Source organism: Drosophila persimilis, unplaced genomic scaffold, assembly GCF_003286085.1.
Source record: "Drosophila persimilis strain 14011-0111.01,24,50 unplaced genomic scaffold, DperRS2 tig00000233-arrow-arrow-pilon, whole genome shotgun sequence".
In the NCBI taxonomy this organism is placed as follows: domain Eukaryota; kingdom Metazoa; phylum Arthropoda; class Insecta; order Diptera; family Drosophilidae; genus Drosophila; species Drosophila persimilis.
The window spans coordinates 412,280-434,314 of record NW_020825308.1 but is presented as its reverse complement, the minus strand read 5'-3'; the positions used below and the strand labels follow the sequence as shown (position 1 = coordinate 434,314).

The window sequence follows — 22,035 nt, the reverse complement described above, 5'->3', positions numbered from 1 at the left end:
TCAAATGCTCCGACTGCACAAAATCCTTTCACCAAAAAGCCCATCTTCAATCACACACCCGTACGCACACAGGTGATCGACCCTACCAATGTTCCTACTGCTCGATGTCGTTTGCACAGAAATACAATCTTGACAGACACACTCGTTCACACACTAATGATCTTTCATACCAGTGCCCTCATTGCTCAAAGTCCTTCATACAAAAATGCAATCTTGAAAAACACACTCGTACTCACACAGGTGATCGACCCTACCAGTGCTCCCACTGTTCGAAGTCATTTCCACAAAAATCCCATCTCCATGTACACAACTGTACGCACGCCATGGAACTGCCGCATATGTGTCCTCACTGCTCTAAGTCATTTTCCCGTTCCGATAGTCTACGGATTCATATCCTCCGGTTGCACACGGATAAACGACCATACAAATGCTCTCACTGCTCGCAGTCATTTCAACAAAAATTTCATCTCCGAGAACACAGCCGTATTCACACTGGCGAACGGCCGCATAGATGCTCTTACTGCTCAAAGTCTTTTAAACAAAAATCAAAGCTTGATAGACACACTTTTACTCACACAGGGGAACGACCCTACCAATGCACTCAGTGCTCGAAGTCATTTCAGGAAAAGTCGAATCTCCAGGTACACCTCCGTTCTCACAAGTGCATCCACTGCTCAAAGACTTTTAGATACAGAAACAGTAGCTACCAAAGACACATACTAACTCACAAAAGCAACGACAACTGTGCCATTCCGTCATTCTTCGAGATCACATCCGTAAGAACGTTGAGAATGGAAGATCCTATTGCTCCTACTGCTCCAACCCTGGACCGTAATTATTCGTCAAAACGATGACACCTAATCCCAATCGACTATTTCCTTTGCCGTTTTGTGTTACTGTTTGTTGTTGCAGTGTAAGGACTGGCAAGTAGATCGATTTTAAAACTGACGTCGAAACGGCTAAGCATGACTTCTATGACTTAAATAAATTATGTATGTATGTAGATCAGAGGTCGGCTTAAAATGTTAATTCCAATAAAATATTATAAACGAGGGGGAACGTTGTGAGTTGCTGCGGACACCGCAACTCTACAGTTATACCCGATACTAAGTCAGTATGGCTTTCCTCCGGCAGACGCCGCTAATATTAAACGACACGACAAAGAGTGCGTGCGAGAGAGACAGAAAATCAGTCTGAGCGTGATGTCACGCGCTGCGTAGCCACTGCAAATTGATTTGTTCCTTTTGGCTACAAAAATTATCTGATCTGATCCAGATTCAGCAATCTGATAGATATGGTCGTTATCTATGATTCCCCGTTTTTAGTTTTCTCGAATCTGCAATATTGTGGATGCAACAGATTTTCGTCCTTTGTGTGGGCGGAAGGGGGTGGGGCGAAATTTTGAGATACACGTTTTATAGTGAGATCTAAGAGAAGTGCGGATTCCAAATTTGGTTACTCTAGCGTTAATAGTCTTTGAGATTTGTGAATATCCCCAGATTTGCATCCTTTGCGGGGGCGGAAGGGGGTGTGGCGAAATTTTGAAACAAACTCGTCTCGGTCTGATATATTAGGCGTGTGGATACCAAAAGTGGCAAAGTTTTGAAATATTTTTGTAGCAGTGACATATCACAGAAGTCTGGATCCAAAACATCGTTGCTCTAGCTCTTATAGTCTTTGAGCATTAGGCGCTGAAGGGGACGGACAGACGGACTGACGGACAGACGGACAGACGGACGGACGGACAGACGGACAGACGGACAGAAAGACATGGCTCAATCGACTCGGCTATTGATGCTGATCAAGAATATATATACTTTATGGGGTCGGAAACGATTCCTTCTGGACGTTACACACATCCACTTTTACCACAAATCTAATATACCCCAATACTCATTTTGAGTATCGGGTATAAAAACAATCACAAATTCCAATTGTAAAATATTCATTATGTTCGATTTTCTCACCTCTCAAGAGATAAATGAGCAGAACCATACGTGCCAAATATCAGAAGTCTCCTTTTTAAAAAAGAAATTAAATGTCATAATAAAGTTTTTATTTTATAATTTAAAATCTTAATAAATAGATCCAATTGAATTTATCCAAGTAAATTTTATATATCCCATATTCTTAATTTAAATACCCTTTGCCAATCCATGAAGAAATAAACAAATATTTATTAATTATTTTCTTTTTAAGTTGGTGAACAATTTTAAATTTCATTTTAATTTTGATTTGTCAAAGACAAAAAAAAAGGATTTCATAGGAATTTATTTGCATGCAGATCTATAACCTGCTTGAGGCAAAGGACACATTCACAGACTTAACTAGTGGGCCGAAAGGTGTCCTTTGTCTGGAGCAATCAGACCTTATCTGTTTTTCCTAGCTTCGCATGCAAGCAATCCTCAGGGTGCTTACGAGATTGTGAGATACCAGATAGTACCGGAATGGGACACAAGTCATTGGTTGTGAGAGTTAGTGTATGTCTTTGGTAGGTTTGGGTTTTGTATTTAAATTAGTTATTTAAAGTAGACTTAGGGTGAATATTCTCTATGAGTTCGGAAGTGTATTTTGAGATGGGAATTTTGATTAAATGACTTCAAACAGTGAGAGCACTGGAAGGGTCGTTCTCCTGTGTGAGTAAGGATGTGTCTATCAAGTTTGTATTTTTGTATAAAAGCCATTGGACATTCAGGGCATTCGAATGGTCGTTCATCCGTGTGCCAAAGTATATGATCTCGAAGAGAAGTGGCGTGAGCATAAGAACTAGAGCAGCGGGTACACTTGTACGGTCGTTCCCCTGTGTGAGTCCGGATGTGCACATTGAGAGTGCATTTTTCTGGAAACGACTTCGGGCAACGAGAGCATTTAAAGGGCCGCTCACCTGTGTGGGTGTGGGTGTGTATTTGAAGATGGGCGAGTTGTTTAAACGACATCGGACAGTAAGAACACTCGTACGGTCGCTCCCCCGTGTGAGTTCGACTGTGTTGTTTAAGTTCGGAATTCTGTGTGAATAACATCGAGCACTCAGGGCATTTGTAGGGTCGTTCCCCAGTGTGCGTACGGATGTGATTGCGGAGAGTTCCAGCGTGAAGAAAAGACTTGGAGCAGTGGGTACACTTGTACGGTCGCTCGCCCGTGTGAGTGCGGTTGTGTATCTCTAGGTTAGATTTTTCTGGAAATGACTTCGAACACTGAGTGCATTGGTAGGGTCGTTCACCTGTGTGAGAAAGGGTGTGTCTATCAAGTTTAGACTTATGTACGAAAGTTTTTGAGCAGGAAGAACATTTATACGGCCGTTCCCAGCTGTGAGTATGGCTGTGTCTTTGGAGGTCGGATTTTTCTTGAAATGACTCCGAGCAGTAACTACATTTGTAGGTTCGTTCATCCTTGTGCAAGCGCAAATGAATTCGGAGGCAATCGGATCGGGCAAAGGACTTAGGGCAGTGGGAACACTTATAAGGTCGTTCTCCCGTATGACTACGGATGTGTATCTTAAGTTCGAATTTTTGTGTAAATGACATCGGGCATTGGGAACATTTGAAGGGTCGATCACCCGTGTGTGTACGGGTGTGTCTATCAAGATTATATTTTTGTGCAAAAGACTTCGAGCAGTGGGAACATTTGAAGGGTCGATCCCCTGTGTGCATACGGGTGTGAGTTTGAAGATTGGATTTTAGTCGAAATTTCTTTGAGCAGAATATGCATTTGTAGGGTTGTTCTCCCGTGTGCGTACGGATGTGAAGCCGAAGAGTTCCGGAGTGAGAGAAAGACTTCGAGCAATGAGAACACTTATACGGTCGCTCGCCCGTGTGAGTTCGCATGTGAACTTTGAGATAGGATGCGTCTTTAAATGACTTCGAGCAGTGAGAACATTTATGTGGTCTATCAATTTTATCAGTGTTATCAATTTGATCCGTATTATCAGTGCTATCAATTTTATCAGCGTTATCACTTTTATCAGTGTTATCGCTACCATCTTGATCGGTTTGAAAATGTTTCTCACTCTGGTCACTTTCACTATCTGACGGTTCCCAGTCCTCATCTTTCTGACTATCGGAAAAGTCTTCTTTATTCTCCTGCACCACTGGAAAACTGCGTTCATGGCTCTGCTCACAAGTTTCCTTAAGATTGAATGCATTCACTGTAGCCTCTAGGCAAGGCGAACATATATTTTCTGTTAGTGAATCGCCTTGCCTAACCACGTATCCTGCGCACTCCGATTTTTGTGTCTCATCCAAAATACTTGCGAATGGTCCAGAATTTCCCATGCAAACTCTGCATATTTTCTCCATTGTCCTGCAAAAAAATTAAACGGAGTACAGAAACGCACAATTGCGCCAATTAACTTATGTACTTTTTATTGGCTTTTCTTCCTTGTCCAACTTTAGCTGAGGGTAGGTATAGGGTTGTACATATGAATATAAACTGGCCACAGCAACAACAAATTTCGATTTGGTGTAAGCAGCTGACGCATTCCGATTTGGTTATCGGAACATTGGCAATTAATAAATTTTTGCGTATAACAGCACAAATGTGCATGTAACAGCTCAGACTGTGCCTGTAACATGCGCTTAACAGAACATCTGGGTGAGCACAGCTGTTTCCCGCCCAATTTAATTCGGACTTCAAAATGTAACATATCGATAAAAAAAATATGTGAAAAATGGAACACCTTAAAACGAAAACGAAACGTTTTGGCTGAAAACGTAATCCGCAAAAGTAAATGAAAAACGGAGCCTGCCTGAATATGTACGATTCGATTTTGGTTCGTATTTAGCATGGAGCTGAATACATACGAAATCGAGCTGTAAAGCGCAAAAATTAGCACGCAAGGCGCGAAAGGCATCAGAGGGCGTATAGAACTAAATTATTTTAGTTGTGAAATAGTTTTTATCTACGTTATAGTAATAATTTGAATTGAAGACTTGCTGTAAGAGCGCGGAAAAAAACTGGTCAGTTTTTGTTAGTAACTGGAGAATTTAAGTACACTTGGAATCAATACATTCTATTAGGATACCGGTAGTCATACATGGAAAGTAATGGTATGTCAAAATGTTTCGATGTGGCATTCATTTCCAGCATTATTTTTGTTGCTCTTATGGTAACTGGTGTGTAACTCATTTGGACACCAGAAACAGAGCTCGAAACTGCCTTTGGTCATTGGTCACTGGCTAAGAAAATGCCAGAAACGTTTGAAAAGGTCCGGTCGTTCTTTTCGTGGGGGGGAAAAAAATTGAGACCTATATCTTTTGTTTCTTAATGCTAACTGTGTAAATAATAAACGAGGTCTTCTTTTATACCCAGTACTCATTTTTCTAGCATTTGTCATGATAGACGAAAAAAAAACATAAAGAGAAAGAGAAGAACCACAACTGCTATTGTTTATAAAATTGGGTTGCAAGTGGATAGATAACCACGTATCTTTTATCGTATTGCCAACCATGAATTCCATTCTAAAGCGCATCAAGAAGGCGAGCAAATATCTACGAGTGCAAGATCAGCAGCAGGAGCACCACACTATTATACAGTTAGAACATTTGTAGGGTCTGTCCATAATATCCGTCTTATTTTCTTCATCGGTTTCGAACTGGTTCGTTTGCTCACTTTTATCACAGATGTTTTCTTCTCTATCCTTTTCCATCAGTGTTAAATAAAGTTTATGGCTCTGCTCTCAGATGGTCTTTAGATTGAATGCACTCATTGCATCCTCAATGCAGGGCTGACATATGTGCTATCATGTCAGCAATACAAGTATCCAATGTTGGTCTTTCATCAAAAATATTTGTGAATGGTCCGGAGTTTGCCATGCAAACTCTGCTTTTATTAATTGCAAAAATGTAGTTTGGATGTTTCCTTGGCACTAATATGTTGTTTTGACCACAAAACATAGTAATTAGTGCTGTTAGACGCGAATTGTAGCACGACAAATTTATGTTATGCGAAAAGCCACAAAAGTGCTGTTAGGCGCGAGAGGTATCGACGTGTTATCGAAATATTTTATGTTAACTGCAACGTTTTGCAGAAATTATATTGATTTAAATTCTGTGTTATATGATACTGCAAGAGGACATAACAAGATAAAACACAAACTAAATTTCAAATCTGCAATGCTTCGAAGGACCCATGGGAGGAATTATTTGGGATCATACACAAGAGCAACGCCTGGGTTTAGTACCTATGCAACAGGTGCGGGCATGGAATACTGTTTTCTGAAAATAAATACATTCTCAAGCTGGTATTTATACAATTTATACGATTGACTCTTTTCTTTATTTTCATTTAGGTTCTGCTTTTAACACGCAACGTATCTCAATAGGACATGGCAATGGTATGTGCACATATTTATCAGTAACTTACATACCGGGTTATGCGCTGACCAACTTGGATGTAAATGGATAAAGTCTTACGTATCTATTATCGTTTGTCAATTCATGTTATTCTATATTCCATTCAATGAGGCCTCCAGATATCTGGCAGTGCAAGAGTTGCAGCGAATATCTTTTGCATAATTTTACAGAACTGTAGCAGCACTCGCGCATGCTGGCGTAGAGGCTATCTGCTTTTTTGGGAAAGAAGTCCGGCTATGGTGCTGAATGCCAATCCATATCAGGCCAGGCCTAAGCTCAATTAGTGGCTTAATGCTTACATATATTTATATATATATATATATATATATATATATATATATCGCCAGCACATGACTGAACTTTCGTTAATGCGTATGATAAACTATTCCTGAAGACCCTCGGAACGGTCCAACGAGTCTGGAAACGCTTGTCAATTGACGTTTGATACGTTTAATATTCTGTAAAATTAATCTTAAAGCAAACTTTTTAAACTTTAACAATTTTTCTGCGTGTGAGCGCGTATGTGTCGTTTTAGAGATACGTTATGGGCGAATGATTTCGAACAGTGTGTACAGGTATATGGTCGCTCCCCCGTGTGAGTGCGGATGTGTACTTTGAGTTCGATATTTTGTTTAAATGCCTTTGAGCAGTGTGAGCATTGGTAAGGTCGTTCACCTGTGTGGGACCGTGTGTGTATTTGAAGATGGGCGAGTTGCTTGAATGACATGGAGCACTGGGAACAATTATAAGGTCGCTCCCCTGTGTGAGTGCGGATGTGTACTTTGAGTTCCGAATTTTGGGTGAAGGACATCGGGCAGTGGGGACATAGGTATGGTCGTTCACCCGTATGTGTACGGATGTGTATCCGGAGAGTTCCATCGTGCGAAAAAGCCTTCGCGCAGTGAGAGCATTGGTAGGGTCGTTCGCCCGTGTGCGTTCGGGTGTGTCTTTCAAGTTTGGATTTTATTGTAAAGGACTTTGAGCAGTAAGAACATCTATACGGTAGCTCACCAGTGTGAGTGCGGATGTGTTCACTAAGATGGGACTTATGTTGAAAGGATTGAGAACAGTGGAAGCATTTGTAGGGTCGTTCGATTTAATTCGTCTTAGCTCCAGTATCTTGTGAACATTCTGCATCAGTTTCCATATTGTTTGATTTGTCACTTCGTCTACCTGACCAATCCTTGTCAGTCAGATTATACTTTTCTGTCCTCACGCCCATCGCTTGGAACTGGAGTTTATGGCTCTGCTCACAGGTGCTCTTAAGATTGAATGCACTCACTGCATCCTCGAGGCAGGGCGGACATATATTTTCTGGTAGTGAATCGCCTTGCCTAACCTCGTACCCGGTACACTGCTCTATCATGTCAGCAATGCAAGTTTCCAATGTGGGTCTATCATTAAAAATGTTTGTGAAAGCTCCGGACTTTGTATTGCAAACTCTGCATATCTCCTCCATGGCCCTGTAATTGAATGAATCTTCACAATCGGAATACAATAATATACATCTACTGGTGAATCAAATGAAATATTATTTATTTAATCAAGAGCCACATATTATTACTTCCGAGTTGTTTAGTGTTTAGAGCTAATAACATAATGTGCTGTAAGGCGCGCAGCACATGGTAACAGGGTGTGTTAGTACTGTAAAAATATAGTATGGATGTTCCTGAAAGAGATTTTAATATTCTTTAGACTAACCTGAACTTTTCATATAACTTTTCAGCAATACAGTTCAAGAATACATTGTTAAATTGCAAAATGTGGCATATTTTTATTAAATATACATATCTCTCTATTATATACAATTTTTGACGGGGATTGGCGCACGAGCAAAGCGAGGGTGCTGTGCTTGCCCCCTAGTACTCAATAAAACTGTACACAATATACAAATGTACTAGCTTTTTTGAGTGGGCGAACGATTAAGCAGCACCTGGAAAACTTAAATATTTGGGTCGTTGCGTCTGTGATTTGTGTGGATCCCTTTAATAGTTGCAACCATTCACTCGTATTCGAATGTACGCCTAAAGGTGTTCTTTTTCTGAGACTATTTCGCTCGTTTTTAGTTATTCCGGAAAGTTTCAAGATCTCGATCTGCAGTGGAAGAACTCGTGCCATTCTTCATGGAGCCTATGGATGTGAGTTCGACGATCAACGGAATTTAGAAGGGAATTTATGCATCGGGTAGACTTGAAAGCTCTTGTCCCGTGTGAGAAAGGGTATGTCTTTTCAGAGATGAGTTGTGAATAAAGGCCTTTGAGCAGAACGAGCACTTGTAAGGATGCTCTCCAGTGTGAATACAGATATGTGCTTGGAGATCGGAACTTTTCATAAAGGACTTTGAGCAGTAGGAGCATTGGTGGTGGGATCGGTCCACCGTGTGAGTACGTAAGTGTGTATCAAGATTGGATTTTTGTATAAAGGACTTCGGGCAGTGGGAACACTGGTAGGGTCGTTCGCCAGTATGCAAACGGATATGAGCCCGTAGGCAAGCGGCTCGGGCAAAGGACTTGGGGCATTGAGAGCACTTAAACGGGCGCTCTCCCGTATGAGAGCGTATGTGCACTTGCAGCTCTGATTTTTGTGCAAACGACATAGAGCAGTCTGAACATTGGTATGGTCGTTCACCGGTATGCAACAAGATATGATCCCGAAGTGTTCCGGCATGGGAAAACGACTTTGGGCAATGAGAACATGTATACGGTCGCTCTCCGGTGTGTGTGCGGCTGTGTACTTTTAGATGAGACAGTTCTTGAAATGACTTCGGACATTCGGAGCATTGATGGGGCCGATCTCTTGTGTGGGTACGGATGTGTATTTGAAGATGGGAGTTCTGCTTAAACGTCTTCGAGCAATGCGTGCACTCAAACGGTCGCTCACCCGTGTGAATACGGATGTGTACTTCGAGTTCGCTTTTTTGTATAAATGACTTTGAGCAGTCGGGGCATTTGTAGGGTCGTTCACCCGTATGAAATTTGATGTGTCTATATAAGTTGCTTCTATGCGTATACCGCTTCGAACAATGGGGGCATCTAAATAAAGCATCGACGTCCTTATCATCTTTTTTGACTTTTTCATCACAGTTCTCGTCGTCACGATTATCACAGAGGACCTCTTCCATACCCGTCTCCCTTTCTTGGAAGTAGAGTCTGTGGCTCTGCACACAGATGGTCTTTAGATTGAATGCACTCACTGCATCCTCAAGGCAGGGCGGACATATGTTTTCTGGCAGTAAATCGCCTCGGCTAACCTCGTAGCCGGTGAACTCCGCTATCATGTCAGCAATGCAAGTATCCCAGTTTTGTGGCTTGTCGAAAATGTTTGTGAATGCTGCAGACGTACCCACGCAAACTCTGCATATTTTCTCCATTTTCCTGCAAGTAAATGAATCTTAAATAAACAGACAACAGGACTCGCAATTGCGCACTGGAACGCATTGAATATAAAACAAACCAACTTGTTCGGCTCTTCAGAATTGCAAAACATGTAGTATTGATGATTATTTGGCACGATTTAGTTTGTTTTGACAACAAAACAGAAGAAGTACAGCTGTTGGGCACGAAATGTATCTGTTAAATTATGTGCTGTTAGGCGCGGAAGGCATGTTAAATTATATTTAATGCTAATACAACAAACAACAAACCCAACAACGAATTAAATGACAATTGGGCATTAGTGTGAAACAGATTAAAGCTTTTCGTATGAACAGTTTGAGGCATTGCTTTTTGTTCACACATAGAAGAAATACACAATTTAATTTTGATGTCGCCGAATAGATTGAAATATTTAATTAGGAAACAATTTACAATTACATTTAGGTAGATACATATGTACATAAATACTTATAAGCATACGAATTAAATAATTTGCTGCTTCTATAGCTTCTGTACATATCGATAGAGCACATCGAACTCTTCAATCTTTGGCACGGCACTGAAGTTGCGCGGTGTTTTGCAGTACTCTCCATAGATAATCTGACTTTTGCTGGGAACGGTCGGTGGATGCACACTCAGATACGAGTTTGTGCCATAGTTGCTCAGGGGGCGCAGCGTGATGCCCCTCATGATCTTAGCGAGCTCTTGGTCGCGCTGGGCCACGGAAGTCTGGGCAGGCCGAGCTCCTCCACTGGACAGTTTTTCCAGTTGGACGTATTTCAAATAGATGGCCATGCTCTGCTTGGAGGGCGCATTAATGCTGCAGCCATAGACCTGATCCATTGAGGGGAGCACCGAAGCCAGCGTTATAGCGGCCGGCTCAGCCGATTCTGTTTGCTTGGCCTCTTTCTCGGCAAAGCTGGCACTAAGCTCCTCATCGCTGGAGCTGTCATCGCCTTCACTAGAGCTTGAAGAGTTGCTGTTCGTCGACCCCGTGGAACTATGGCCAGTCATCGAGGGATTTTGACGAGCTTTCCTTGACGTCTGAATCTGTCTCTGAAACGGACTGTAGTTTGTGCGGAATGTGGGCATAAAGCGCATTGCCAGCTGGCTTATCTCAAAGGCAATGTGTTCGCTAAGATCGGTCCACTTGAAGGACTGATGGTAATTTGAGTAGGCATCGATCATCTCCAAGCCATTGCTGTGTACGCGGAACAGCTCCTTGACGAGTTTGTTCGAATCGGCGCACGAGTATGGCAAGCACTCTCGTACCTTATGACGAACCCAATCGGCTATCCGTGCTGGGCACAAAGTCATTGTGCATATCGTAGTCGGTTTGTAGCTCCCATATAGGTTGAGTCACTAGATAAAAAACAAAAATACCACTATAGCAGTTACATTCGTTTGCAGAACTAAATGATATACTCACATTTTGTGTGACTGGGCTTGTAAATGCCAAAAAAGAGATTGATGCTGTGCTGCTTTTCAGTGTTGCTAAATGTATTGCTGTAGTAGCGACTGAGGGTCTGCATAACATCGTTGCCTTGGGAGCCCCAGGGAGCCGTCTTTCGATATGTCTTAATCCTATGGACCAGCTGAGAGCCACCATACTGCAACGCTAGAGTATCACCATGCTCCTCGTACAAGTGCTCCAGCATCGTTACACAATCCGAGTCAAACTCTAGCTTGGCCGACTTCAGAAAACCTAATCTCTCTAGTTGGTGCCCCAATGCACACTTTCCAATGGCAAACTGGGCCGAGTTGGTTCGGTCCAAGCAGTCCACGCAATTAGTGCGTACAATGCCAGTCTGAAGGCTGAGCTCGCTGCCTCGAGCTTTAAAGAACATATTCGTCAATTGAATCACACTTTCCGCGTATATAGCCAACTGATCCATGACGTTTCCACCACTCAAACGGCTCTGACGAGCCATATCGAAGTGTATGTGTTTCATTCGATGCGGCGGAGGTAGAAACTGATTTAGATAGCGAATGCTGTACTCCAGTTCCTTTGAGATGATAGACTCGTGCTTCCGACGCTCTCGCTTCTTAACCAGGTTAAGCATTATTAATGGTGCCCCATAGTGGAACAGCAGTCGCTCAAAATGCCGCAAGGGAGTCTGAGCGTAGGGATCACATATGACCACCTGTATCTGAGGCTTTGGAACCATTTTGCTGATGTCCTGCGACCAGTGGGATGGTATGGAGCCCCGCATTTGCGTAAAGGCGCACAGTCGCTGACCGTCGCTTACAATTTGCTCCGTCTCCACTTCATTGGCTACATCGCCCTGGAAGTTTGCACCTCGCTTTAGGAAGCGTGTACCCGCAAAGCGCGTACTGCGTCGCGCTATAAGGCAGACATTTACATGCCGTCCAAAGATGCTGATGCACGATTGACTAACAAACCCGTGGGTGACCTCCAGAAGCCAGTCCTTTAGCATTATACCCTCCATTGGTTGTAGAAGATAGGCATTCCATACAAAACGCTTGCGGGAATCGCTTCGAAATGCATAGTCCACACGCTCATGAATCTGTGCCACGTTATTAGTCAGCGTGTTCCAGTCGGGTAGTGGCTCGTCTCGATCCAGGTCCACTTTGGCTCCCACAAAGCGCGGCGCCGATTCATTATACTGCAGCGTTCGTGTCAGATCATACGAATAGGAGAAATAAAAGTTGCTTCGCAGGTCGATGTTCTGAAACATTTTCTTGTAGCGATCCTCGTGTGGGTGCGGTGGTCGCTGGGATGTCACCTCGTTCACACGTACCATTACTGTGTCCTTAATGGTGTAGACCAAATGATTTCCAATGAAGGCACAACACTTGCGCTTGGTAACCAGTATCAGGTAGTAGCCCTCGAGAAATCTGACAAAGCCCAACACCCCATAGGCTGATGTCACCTTCGGTGAGCCCGTGAGGGAAGCCACAAAGCGTCTGATTTCCAAGTTATTGAACACGTTGGCATTTTCCTCGATACTCAAACGGTTGTGTGCCAGCCGATCGATGGTGAGCAACCGAAATCTAGTCTCGCGGTTGTTGCTGCCCACCAAATACAAACGCTGAAACACGCAGAGTTATCAAATAACATTTTCAATTAAAAGTGACATCTACTTACTGTGCGGGTCTCATAGAGCACTACCTTCTGTATGCAACTGATCAGAGGATTAAATACTATATTTGGGTTTCCATTGTTCATGTTATATGCGTTTCGATGCGCTTTTCCGCGAATGGACGACAATTTGTTGTATTTGGCAAGAATTATTTGTTTTGGCAACAAAACATCATAAATAGAGCTGTTGGACGCGAAATGTAGTTCGACAAATTTATGTTGTCCGGACAGCCCACAAAAAGTGCTGTTAGGCGCCAGAGGTATCGACGGGTTATCGAAATATTTTATGTCAGCTGCAATGTTTTGTTGAAATTATATTTATTTAAATTTTAAGCTGTATGATCTTTTCAAAAAGACAGAACAAGATAAAGCACAATTTAAATGCATATCTGCAAGGCACCAGAGGACTAGTGGATTATGCGCAAGAGAAACGTCTGGGGGTATGGAAACCTATAAGTGGATTTGATTAATATACATATAAATAAATTTTCAAAATACAATCGTCCTTTCCCAGCAACTTCTTTGCTTTAATTTCCAAACATTCAACATTTAGATGCCGTTGAATGCTTCTGACACCTTGTGAGCTATCCTTGCTATCACCAGAACAGCTTTTTTAAATTGAAGGATACGATAGTAATACTTAGGATAGTACTTAAACCGAAATCTAGATGCTGGTTTGCTCTTGAGTTTTCCTGGAGTTTCTTATCAACTCCAGTCCACTGCTCTTCCTTCGGCCTTGTCATATCTGCCAATTTGTATGCCCGGTACTTAAAGAGAATAAGAATTATTATATGCGTGCAAGTACACATACATGTACATATTTATAAGGCAGAAAGAACAGTTTCTAGCTCCATAAAGTATATATTTTCGGAATTGTTTGTTATGGATAAAAACCTTTTGTTTGTCATTGTATAATTTTTTTATTATAATAACTACCATATCAACATCAAAGTTAAATTATTTGCACATCGTTTTTGTTAATGTGTGTATGTGTGTGTGTAGGAAGCTGGGTTGCATACGGTACATAAACCGTCTACAGTTTGGTCGTCGCAACTAGAACTTGAACCAGTTGGACTGCGGAGAGGGTATCCTACGGTGCGCAAGTGAGGATCTGAAGACACAGCGACAGCCTCTGATGATTGCGATGGAAGATGAGTGACAGGCAGCTATGGTACTGTTTCTGATACTGACTTTATTGAACAAATGCATCTCCTTATATAGCTAACAGTGGAATTCTTATTCTATGGGAAGGACCGCACAGGCTCCTTGTGAGTGTATTTTTAGATTGGGTACACTTACTCTGTGCGGGGGTTATTTTTCAGTGTATTTACTTAGGTACTTGGCAGCAATAAAATAGATAGTTTATTGCTTGATCCCTTTTGGTGGGTTCGAGTTTACAAGTGCTATTGTCTATTCTTAGTTGCTAATGTATTTTTCGTGTCGTCATATTCAGTTACATGAAATGACATGAACAATTTTATTTATGAGTATTTGTGTATGAGATTGAACTGTATATTCCTAATATTCATTAAATACATGTCTGTGGCTGAACATTCTCCCGGCCGTTGAACTGGTGTTCAACCATCGCTCAAGTCGACCGCAAACCGGCGTGCAGGGGGTATAGGGGGTGATGACATGGCTGGATCGGGATTTGATGGCCTTGGTTTCCATAGTTGATATTTCTCCCGGAAAATGAAGGCAATGATCAATAAAATTAATATTGCTAGGGTTGCGTAAGCAGCGAGTTGATGGTGCTGCACGGTGGTGAGATGGTGTGGCAGCTCCTGATGATTGATGGTTGATAGTTGCTGGCGTAGATCATCAAGTTCTTGAAGAAAGTCTGATGTCTGGTTCTTCAGTTGCCACATTGGTGGCGAGGGTGATGTCTCCGGTGGGCTTACGTCATCAAACCGAGTGTAAGTCGATTTTACTTCGCTGATTGTGGTGCTGAAGGTGCTGATGCTTACTTCAGTATTGCGAGCAGTGCAACCAGGGGACATGGTTGTTATGGTTCCAGTGTTATAGTTGACGGAACTCCGTTGCATACTGCTTGAAGTTTGGTTGTAGAATGCGTTGCGAAGATCCAATTATTTGGACGCTGAGTTTTTAGCCACACCGTGTCAGCCTTTGTGTGTGTTACCTGACACAGTGTTTCTGTTTTATTGTTAAACAGTTGAAACTCACAGCGATTGTCCACATTGAAGATCGTCTGATGGTCAAAGCAGATGAACTCCTCGTTGTGTACCTTAAGACAACGTCGGAATTCCTCTTGGGTAGTGCCCATGAACTGGTCTCGGTGGATGTTTACCGTTATTATGGTGGTTCTGAGGTCAAATAGAGTCCAGCTTGTTGAATCCCAAAACGGAATTGGGATGATGCTGAAAACTTCGAACTGAGCTGTTGAAACCAGCGGTAGCGTTAGTTTGAAGATAACGTGTTTTGCAGTCGGCGTTCCTTCGGCTCGCATGATTCTGTATAGCTGAATCACCTCCTTCGTTGTGACCGGCAGCATTTGATCTTGTGGCAAATGATCCCGTATCTGGTCTAGTTGATCTATTAGTTGCTCGGGAGACACCAGCGTGGAGCTTATTCTCCGATGATGAATACCGATTAGGACATCAGATATGTCGGACTGCATTCGTTGGAGAGTTGTTGTGAGCAGGGTTAATTGTGCTATTAGTCCTAAGTACGCTTGAGTCAGATGATCGCTGTGATATGACCCTCTTTCTCGGTTGATGGTAGCCATATGCTGTTCCAAAATTTTTAGGCGATTATCAGTTGTTACTTTGTGTTTTCTGACTACGTTTATTGTCGCGTCGATAATTGATGTTTGGTTTTGGAGCAGATGTAGTAGAAAGTCTTCATTGGTTTTCACTTTCTCAATTACTTGAGTCATCTCTTCTGCGTATTTTGCGTCGAGAACACCAAAAAGACTGCTTGCTACGTTTCCTATGATGTCCAGCGGCGATCTGCGTTTTCGAGAGGTTTTCATTAGCACGCTTCCTGCTTGTAGCTCGTTATGCACATGTTGAAAGTGTTGAACTATGGAGTTACATGCCGGAACATTTTTTAATTCAGGGCACATGTATCGTAACTCTGACATTCCAGCAGACATTAGTTGCATATCCTTCCAATATGGGTCCAAGTCATAGTATACGATCATGGTCCACTCAGACGTTGCTATTCTTGATGTTCCAAGTTTCTCATAGAATATTCCTGGCTTGTTTGCGAATTGTGTCACATTTATTGACTGTGACAATGCTAATGGAAGCATGAGCAACAGCACCACTAATGTTGACGTTAATGTAGGTGAAATTTTTGTTGTTCGCTGTGTGGGTGGCTCATCAATCTCCGTGGTGTCACTGATCATGTTGTGGGAACGTTTGACTGCCACATCTTCTGGAAAGAGCGGCGCTAGACGAGTGATCGGGCGCTTGTATACGCCAGATGCTGTCTTAACGTCAACCACTCGTACGTGGTTGTCCTGTCCAGGATATGTCTTAATGATGCGACCCATTGGCCACTTCATTACAGGAAGGTTGTCTTCCTTAACCAAAACTAATAATCCTTCAGGTACGTTTGGTGAAGCAGTCTTCCATTTATGCCGAGCTTGCAATTCTTGGAGGTATTCTGTAGACCATTGTTTCCAGAATGAATGCTTTAGGCGCGATACCAATTCCCAGCGCTTGACCAATGTTCTTCCTTGATGATCAGTATTGACGTCAGGAGGCGTTGTTAATGGTTCACCAATCAGGAAGTGTCCTGGGGTGAGCGCTGTTGTATCAGTGGGATCATTTGACATTGGAGTGATGGGTCGAGAATTGAGAATTGCTTCAATTTCGATTATTACTGTGTTTAGTTCTTCAAATGTCAATGAGGCTGTTGGTGGTTGTTATCAACAGCTTTTTTGCTGATTTTACCGCCGCTTCCCAGAGACCGCCAAACGATGGAGCCCTGGGAGGAATGAATTTAAAATCCACTTGCTTTTTGTTGCAATGATTCGTGATCAGAGCACTTGCCTTTGAGCTGAATATAGAGTCTTCTAATTCTTTAAGCTGATTGTTTGCACCCACAAAGTTCGTTGCATTGTCGCAATGAATAGTTTGGCACTTCCCACGTCTGCTTAAGAATCGACGCAGGGCGGCCAAGAATGCATCTGTGGTCAGGTCGCTTACCAGCTCCAGGTGTACTGCCTTTGTGGAAAAGCAGCAGAACACGGCGATGTACGCCTTATCTGGTCTTTTGCCTCGGATCTTATGGTGGATCGAGATTGGGCCACAGTAGTCGACGCCTGCATTAAGAAACGGGCGGGCTTGTGTGACTCGTTGTGCTGGGAGATTGCCCATGATTTGGTGCATCAGCTTTGGCCTAGCTTTGGTGCATCTAACACAGCTGTGGATGATGCTTCTAGCCATTGTCTTGTCATTGATAATCCAATATTGTTGTCTTGCGATTGCCCTTAATGCTTGAGCACCACAATGCATGTTCTCCTCATGTAGCTCCCGCAAAATCATTTTGACGATTGGGTCATTGTAAGGCAGCAAGACTGGGTGTTTTGCGTTGTATGGAAGTAGAGCTTCTTCAAGTCTACCACCAACTCGGATGAGCTCATCGTCTCCTAGGAAGGGAGATAACGATATGATCGAGCTCTTTTTATCCACAGTCTTATATCGTTGGAACTGTTTTAGCTCTGCTGTAAACTCGACTTGTTGTATGGTTCGCAGGATTATAGTGCGGGCGTGAGTCAGTTCTTCTGCGCAGAGCGTCGTGGTGTTCGCTCTGTTGGTTTTGTAGCAGAAGCGTAACATATATGGCACAATGCGTTGCAGCTTGTGAAACGAGTTGCTATGTCTGCAAGTATATAATTCATCCCCAAGTGCGCTGGGTGTGATTGGCAAGCTTACATGTTTAGCTTTTCTCTCAAGATTGCTGGGTTCTATGTTGGGTGCCTTCGTCCAGTTGTCTCGAGATCCGTGCAGGAATAATGGTCCATATAACCACAGATTGTGATCTGCCAGTCTGCTTGCTGCGATTCCTCTCGACAGGACATCGGCTGCGTTGTTGGCCGATGACACGTGACGCCATTGTGACTGGTTTGTTAATGCCTGGATTTTGGCTATTCGATTTGCCACAAAGGTATGGTATGTTGATGACGATGCGTTTATCCAGGATAACACAACGGTAGAATCACTCCAAAACCATCCTGAAACCGTGTTAATGTCCATGTGCAGATCCTGTCGGACTCGGTTTGTGAGCTCGGCACCGAGGACTGCAGCACAAAGTTCTAACCGTGGTAGCGATTGTTTGGCTGCTGGCGCCACACGTGATTTCGAACAGAGCAGTCTTACTGACACTTGGTTGTTTTTGTATGTAGCGCGTACATATACAGCTGCGCCATATGCTCGTTCTGATGCATCTACAAACGTATGGAGCTCTTGGGTAACTGGAATTTTACCATCGTAGATATGTCGGGGAATTTGCATTTTGTTCAATGTTTGTAAGTCGTCCCGGTATTCTTTCCATTCGATTTGGTGTTGTAATGGTAATTCGTCATCCCAATCCAGTTTGAGCTCCCAAAGTTGTTGCATGAAGATTTTTGCCTTTATTACCACCGGTGCAAAGAGTCCTAGTGGGTCAAAGATTTGGGCCAGTTCGGAACATACCACCCGTTTGGTGATGCGTGTAGCCTGGCTTTTCTGTGTTCGTCCACACAATGTATCCTTCTTCGGCATCCAGATGAGACCCAGAGTTTTCACGCTGTAGTGCTCTAGTGTCTCTCCTAGTTTTACATCGGTTACAATATCCTCTTTGGGGATTCCTTGGAGAAGTTGCTCATTGTTGGAGCACCACTTGCGCAATTTGAAACCGGACGGTAGCAATATCTTATTTAGTTCTTGTCGAACATGAATTGCTTCTGGAATCGTGTTTGCTCCAGTTAGACAGTCGTCTACATAGAAATCTGTTTTTAATGTTGTTGATCCTACTGGTAGTCTGTCTTTGTATTGTATTGCCAAATGATCCAGACATTTCGTTGCTAGGAAAGGAGCAGCTGTTGTTCCATACGTTACTGTTTTCAGGCGATAGTACCTGATCTCTTCGGATGGATTGTTTCTCCAGACTATCATCTGATGGAATTGATCCTCCGGATTCATCCACACTTGCCGGTACATCTTTTCTATGTCCGCTGTGAATACGTACTTATGAATTCGAAATCGTAGCAGAATGGACATAAGTTCGCTCTGAACGGTGGGTCCAGCCTGCAGAATGTCGTTCAAGGATTTCCCGCTTGTTGACTTGCATGATGCATCGAATACTACCCGAAGCTTTGTGGTGGTGCTCTCAGGTTTGAGTACACAATGATGTGGAATGAAGTAGTGCCTTTTGGGAACTTTTGATGCTGGGACAATCTTCATATGTCCTAGTCGTTCATACTCTTCCATGAAGTCCACATAACTCTTCCAAGTTTCTGTTGAGCTTCGCCGCTCCAGCGCTAGGAATCTTTTTGTTGCGGTTTCCAAAGACTCCCCCAGGGCTGAAGGGTGTTCGGAAAATGGGAGCTTTACAATAAAACGGCCGTCTGAAGCTGTCTGAAGATTTTCTATAAAATGAGCTTCACACCGTGCTTCCACTGGAGTGCGTGGTTTGTCTTCTGTCTCTAGATTGTCCAGAGTCCAGAATCTTTCCATGAGCTCGTTTACTCCCGTGGCACAAATGGGTGAGGAGTTGTGGGCAGATTTGACTTTTCCTGCCACAATCCATCCCAGTTTCGTGTTTTGTAGCAACGGGCCTCCTGTCCTTAGCTGCTGTTGATTTGGTAGCAGCAGCGAGTAGTAATGCTCGGCTCCGATTAGCATGTCGATTTTGCCTGGCTTATGGAAGTTTGGATCTGCCAGTGAGATCTTGCTTGGTATGTTTCAGCTATCTGAATCGAGTGCCTGAGCTGGTTGATCAGCTATTATCTGTGGTAATACGAAAGCTTCAATTCTTTGCGTAAAACCATTGTGAAGGGATTTCATGAGCACATTTACTCGTGCTCTGCTGGTCTTTGATTGACCTCCAATTCCTTCGATCCGTAATGTTGTGTCTTTTAGTTTGAGTGACAACATTGATGCCATTCGTTCAGAGATCACGTTTATCTGTGATCCTGAATCTAGCAGTGCTCTGAAATTAGCAACCTGCCCGTTGTTGGCTTCTACTGCCACCTTTGCTGTGGCCAAAAGATTGTAACTATTGTTACTTGCTGCACCAACCGTCGGGCCTCTTGATTCTGTAGCTGCGCCTGATGCTGTTTCCAAATGTAGCATCGTGTTGTGCTTCTTGTCACACTTGAAGCAGTTTCGACCAGGGCATGCGTTTGTTTTGTGATTTGTTCTAAAACAATTAATGCACATTTTTTGTTTTTGTACCCAATTTAGTCGTTCTGATGGAGATTTGGAGCGAAATTCTTCGCATCCGTAGAGCCAATGGCTTGCTTTTTTGCAGAATGTGCATAAGGGTGCTCGAGTTCTCCCTGTGTTTGCTGATGCACATGTCGTGCCTTTTGGCTCTCTCCTTGATGCTGGTGGCTTCTTACTGGTTCCTAGAACCCGAATTCTTTGCTCCAAGAACTGAAGCATCGTATCCAGCGCCTGAATGTTCTTTGAGCTTCCCAATGATTGCTCATACAAGGCCTTATTTGTTACATCCAGTTTGTTCCTGATAATGGCAATCAATATCGGATCCCATGTAGATATATTGATGCCCAATCCCTTTAGTGATGCAAGGGATTCTATGGTTGTTATATACAATTCTTTTAATGACTTTGGATCGTCATTAATTGTTTGGTGATTGAGGAAGCGGTTCAGTACCGTGTTCGAAACATCTCTGGGATTGTTGTATGCGTCAACTAGTATTTCCCAAGCGGCTTCATAATTTTCTTCCTTTAGATCGATATGTCGAATCAATCTTTCTGCCTCGCCGGTAACGGTGGTTTTAAGATACCACATCTTTTTCACCGTAGGCATGTTGGTCTCATGCACCATGCATGAGAACAGACCGAAGAACTGGGTCCATTTTAATAGATCCCCATCAAACTTTGGGATGCTGATGCGTGGAAGATGCACGTTATCCGTGTTTGGTGTGGCTGATTTTGCCAATGCTCTTTGGACCCTACTTTCCAGTGTTAGGTAGGATTCCATGTCATACCCTCCTTCCACTGGGTCCTCATATTCCTCATGAATTGTGAAGTGGACTTCCTGTGCTTGAGTCCATAGTGATTTTATCAAATCATTTGATGTGCGTCCATCCGCCTCTGAAAGTTGTTCCAGATTGCGTTTAACGGACTCTATTATGGCCTTTTGTCGGCGACATAGTGAAAGCAGTTTGCTGTAATCCTTTGAGGGCTGCTGGATCAGACCGCTTTCTTTGGGATCTACTGGAGGATTCTCATGCTTTTCTTTAAAGACGATTTGACGTTCCCCACGAGCACTAGTAGTCTGTGATAGCTTATCCAGGCATTCGGTAAAGATCGTAATGTGTTGCTTACAGGTTGTACGTACGTCTTCACGGAATTTTACGTATTCATCTGTTTTGTCTGTATCGCGAAGTTTGGAGTCGTTTTTGTTGAAGCGATTCCACGCATTTTCGAGTGCTGATATTTTGGCTTGAAAATAAGAGGCCGATTGCTTTCGTTCTTGGGGATCTTTTTTAAAGTTCCGAATGCACCTCAATATTTCCTCACCAATCTCTTGTTGCACATTCATTGCCATTGTAGCGGCAGCTTCTGCCTCCATATGTGTATCCATTCTATCTGTTTGTACTTATTACTTTTTGACCCGTTGGGAGTGTTTTATTTGCTTTGCAGCTGGATACGCTCCGAATCGCAACCGTTGTTGGTCAGAAAGGTAATAGTACAGGTGATGTGTTGGATGGAGGGATTTGTGCTGTTTCCAATCTATGGAACGCACGAAAAAACAAAAATTGATTGCCTCGGTGGTAATCGAATTCTATAGCTGTTTTTCTGTTGGCTGATAACCTGAATATGTCAGATTTGCCAAAGTGATACTTATTGGTAGGAGATGCTACCGTAAGTGTATGGCCTGATGCCAAATTTTTATTGAAGATGTCCTGTTGACTGCTTCAATCTGATGTCCAGATCGAATCCTTTCACTGTAGCTTGTTATACAGTTTGAAAGGATGACCAAGGTCGGGGGTCACCAAATGTTAATGT

The 22,035-nt window shown here is 43.0% G+C and overlaps 3 protein-coding genes across 3 annotated transcripts; all 3 read right to left on the bottom strand.

Moving 5' to 3' along the window:
- Nucleotides 1–2,991: 2,991 nt before the first annotated feature.
- On the bottom strand, nucleotides 2,992–4,409 carry LOC113565949 (zinc finger protein 544-like). Its single transcript, XM_026989358.1, has 3 exons — nucleotides 4,358–4,409; nucleotides 3,065–4,299; nucleotides 2,992–3,005 (listed from the first exon to the last, which is right to left on the bottom strand). The coding sequence occupies exons 2-3, from the start codon at nucleotides 4,293–4,295 to the stop codon at nucleotides 2,992–2,994; spliced, it is 1,245 nt and encodes a 414-aa protein (XP_026845159.1). The 5' UTR covers nucleotides 4,296–4,299; nucleotides 4,358–4,409.
- Nucleotides 4,410–8,364: 3,955 nt separating this feature from the next.
- LOC6595358 (zinc finger protein 501) lies at nucleotides 8,365–9,831 on the bottom strand. Its single transcript, XM_026989377.1, has 2 exons — nucleotides 9,804–9,831; nucleotides 8,365–9,724 (listed from the first exon to the last, which is right to left on the bottom strand). Exon 2 carries the CDS (start codon nucleotides 9,718–9,720, stop codon nucleotides 8,524–8,526), a length of 1,197 nt encoding a protein of 398 aa, XP_026845178.1. The 5' UTR covers nucleotides 9,721–9,724; nucleotides 9,804–9,831; the 3' UTR covers nucleotides 8,365–8,523.
- A 340-nt stretch (nucleotides 9,832–10,171) lies between these two features.
- Nucleotides 10,172–12,969, bottom strand: LOC6595359 (polyphosphoinositide phosphatase). The gene is given in 4 exon segments (XM_002020796.2): nucleotides 10,172–11,015; nucleotides 11,017–11,086; nucleotides 11,154–12,777; nucleotides 12,834–12,969. Coding segments are annotated over 4 exon segments (2,565 nt in total). The 5' UTR covers nucleotides 12,915–12,969; the 3' UTR covers nucleotides 10,172–10,225.
- Nucleotides 12,970–22,035: the final 9,066 nt, after the last annotated feature.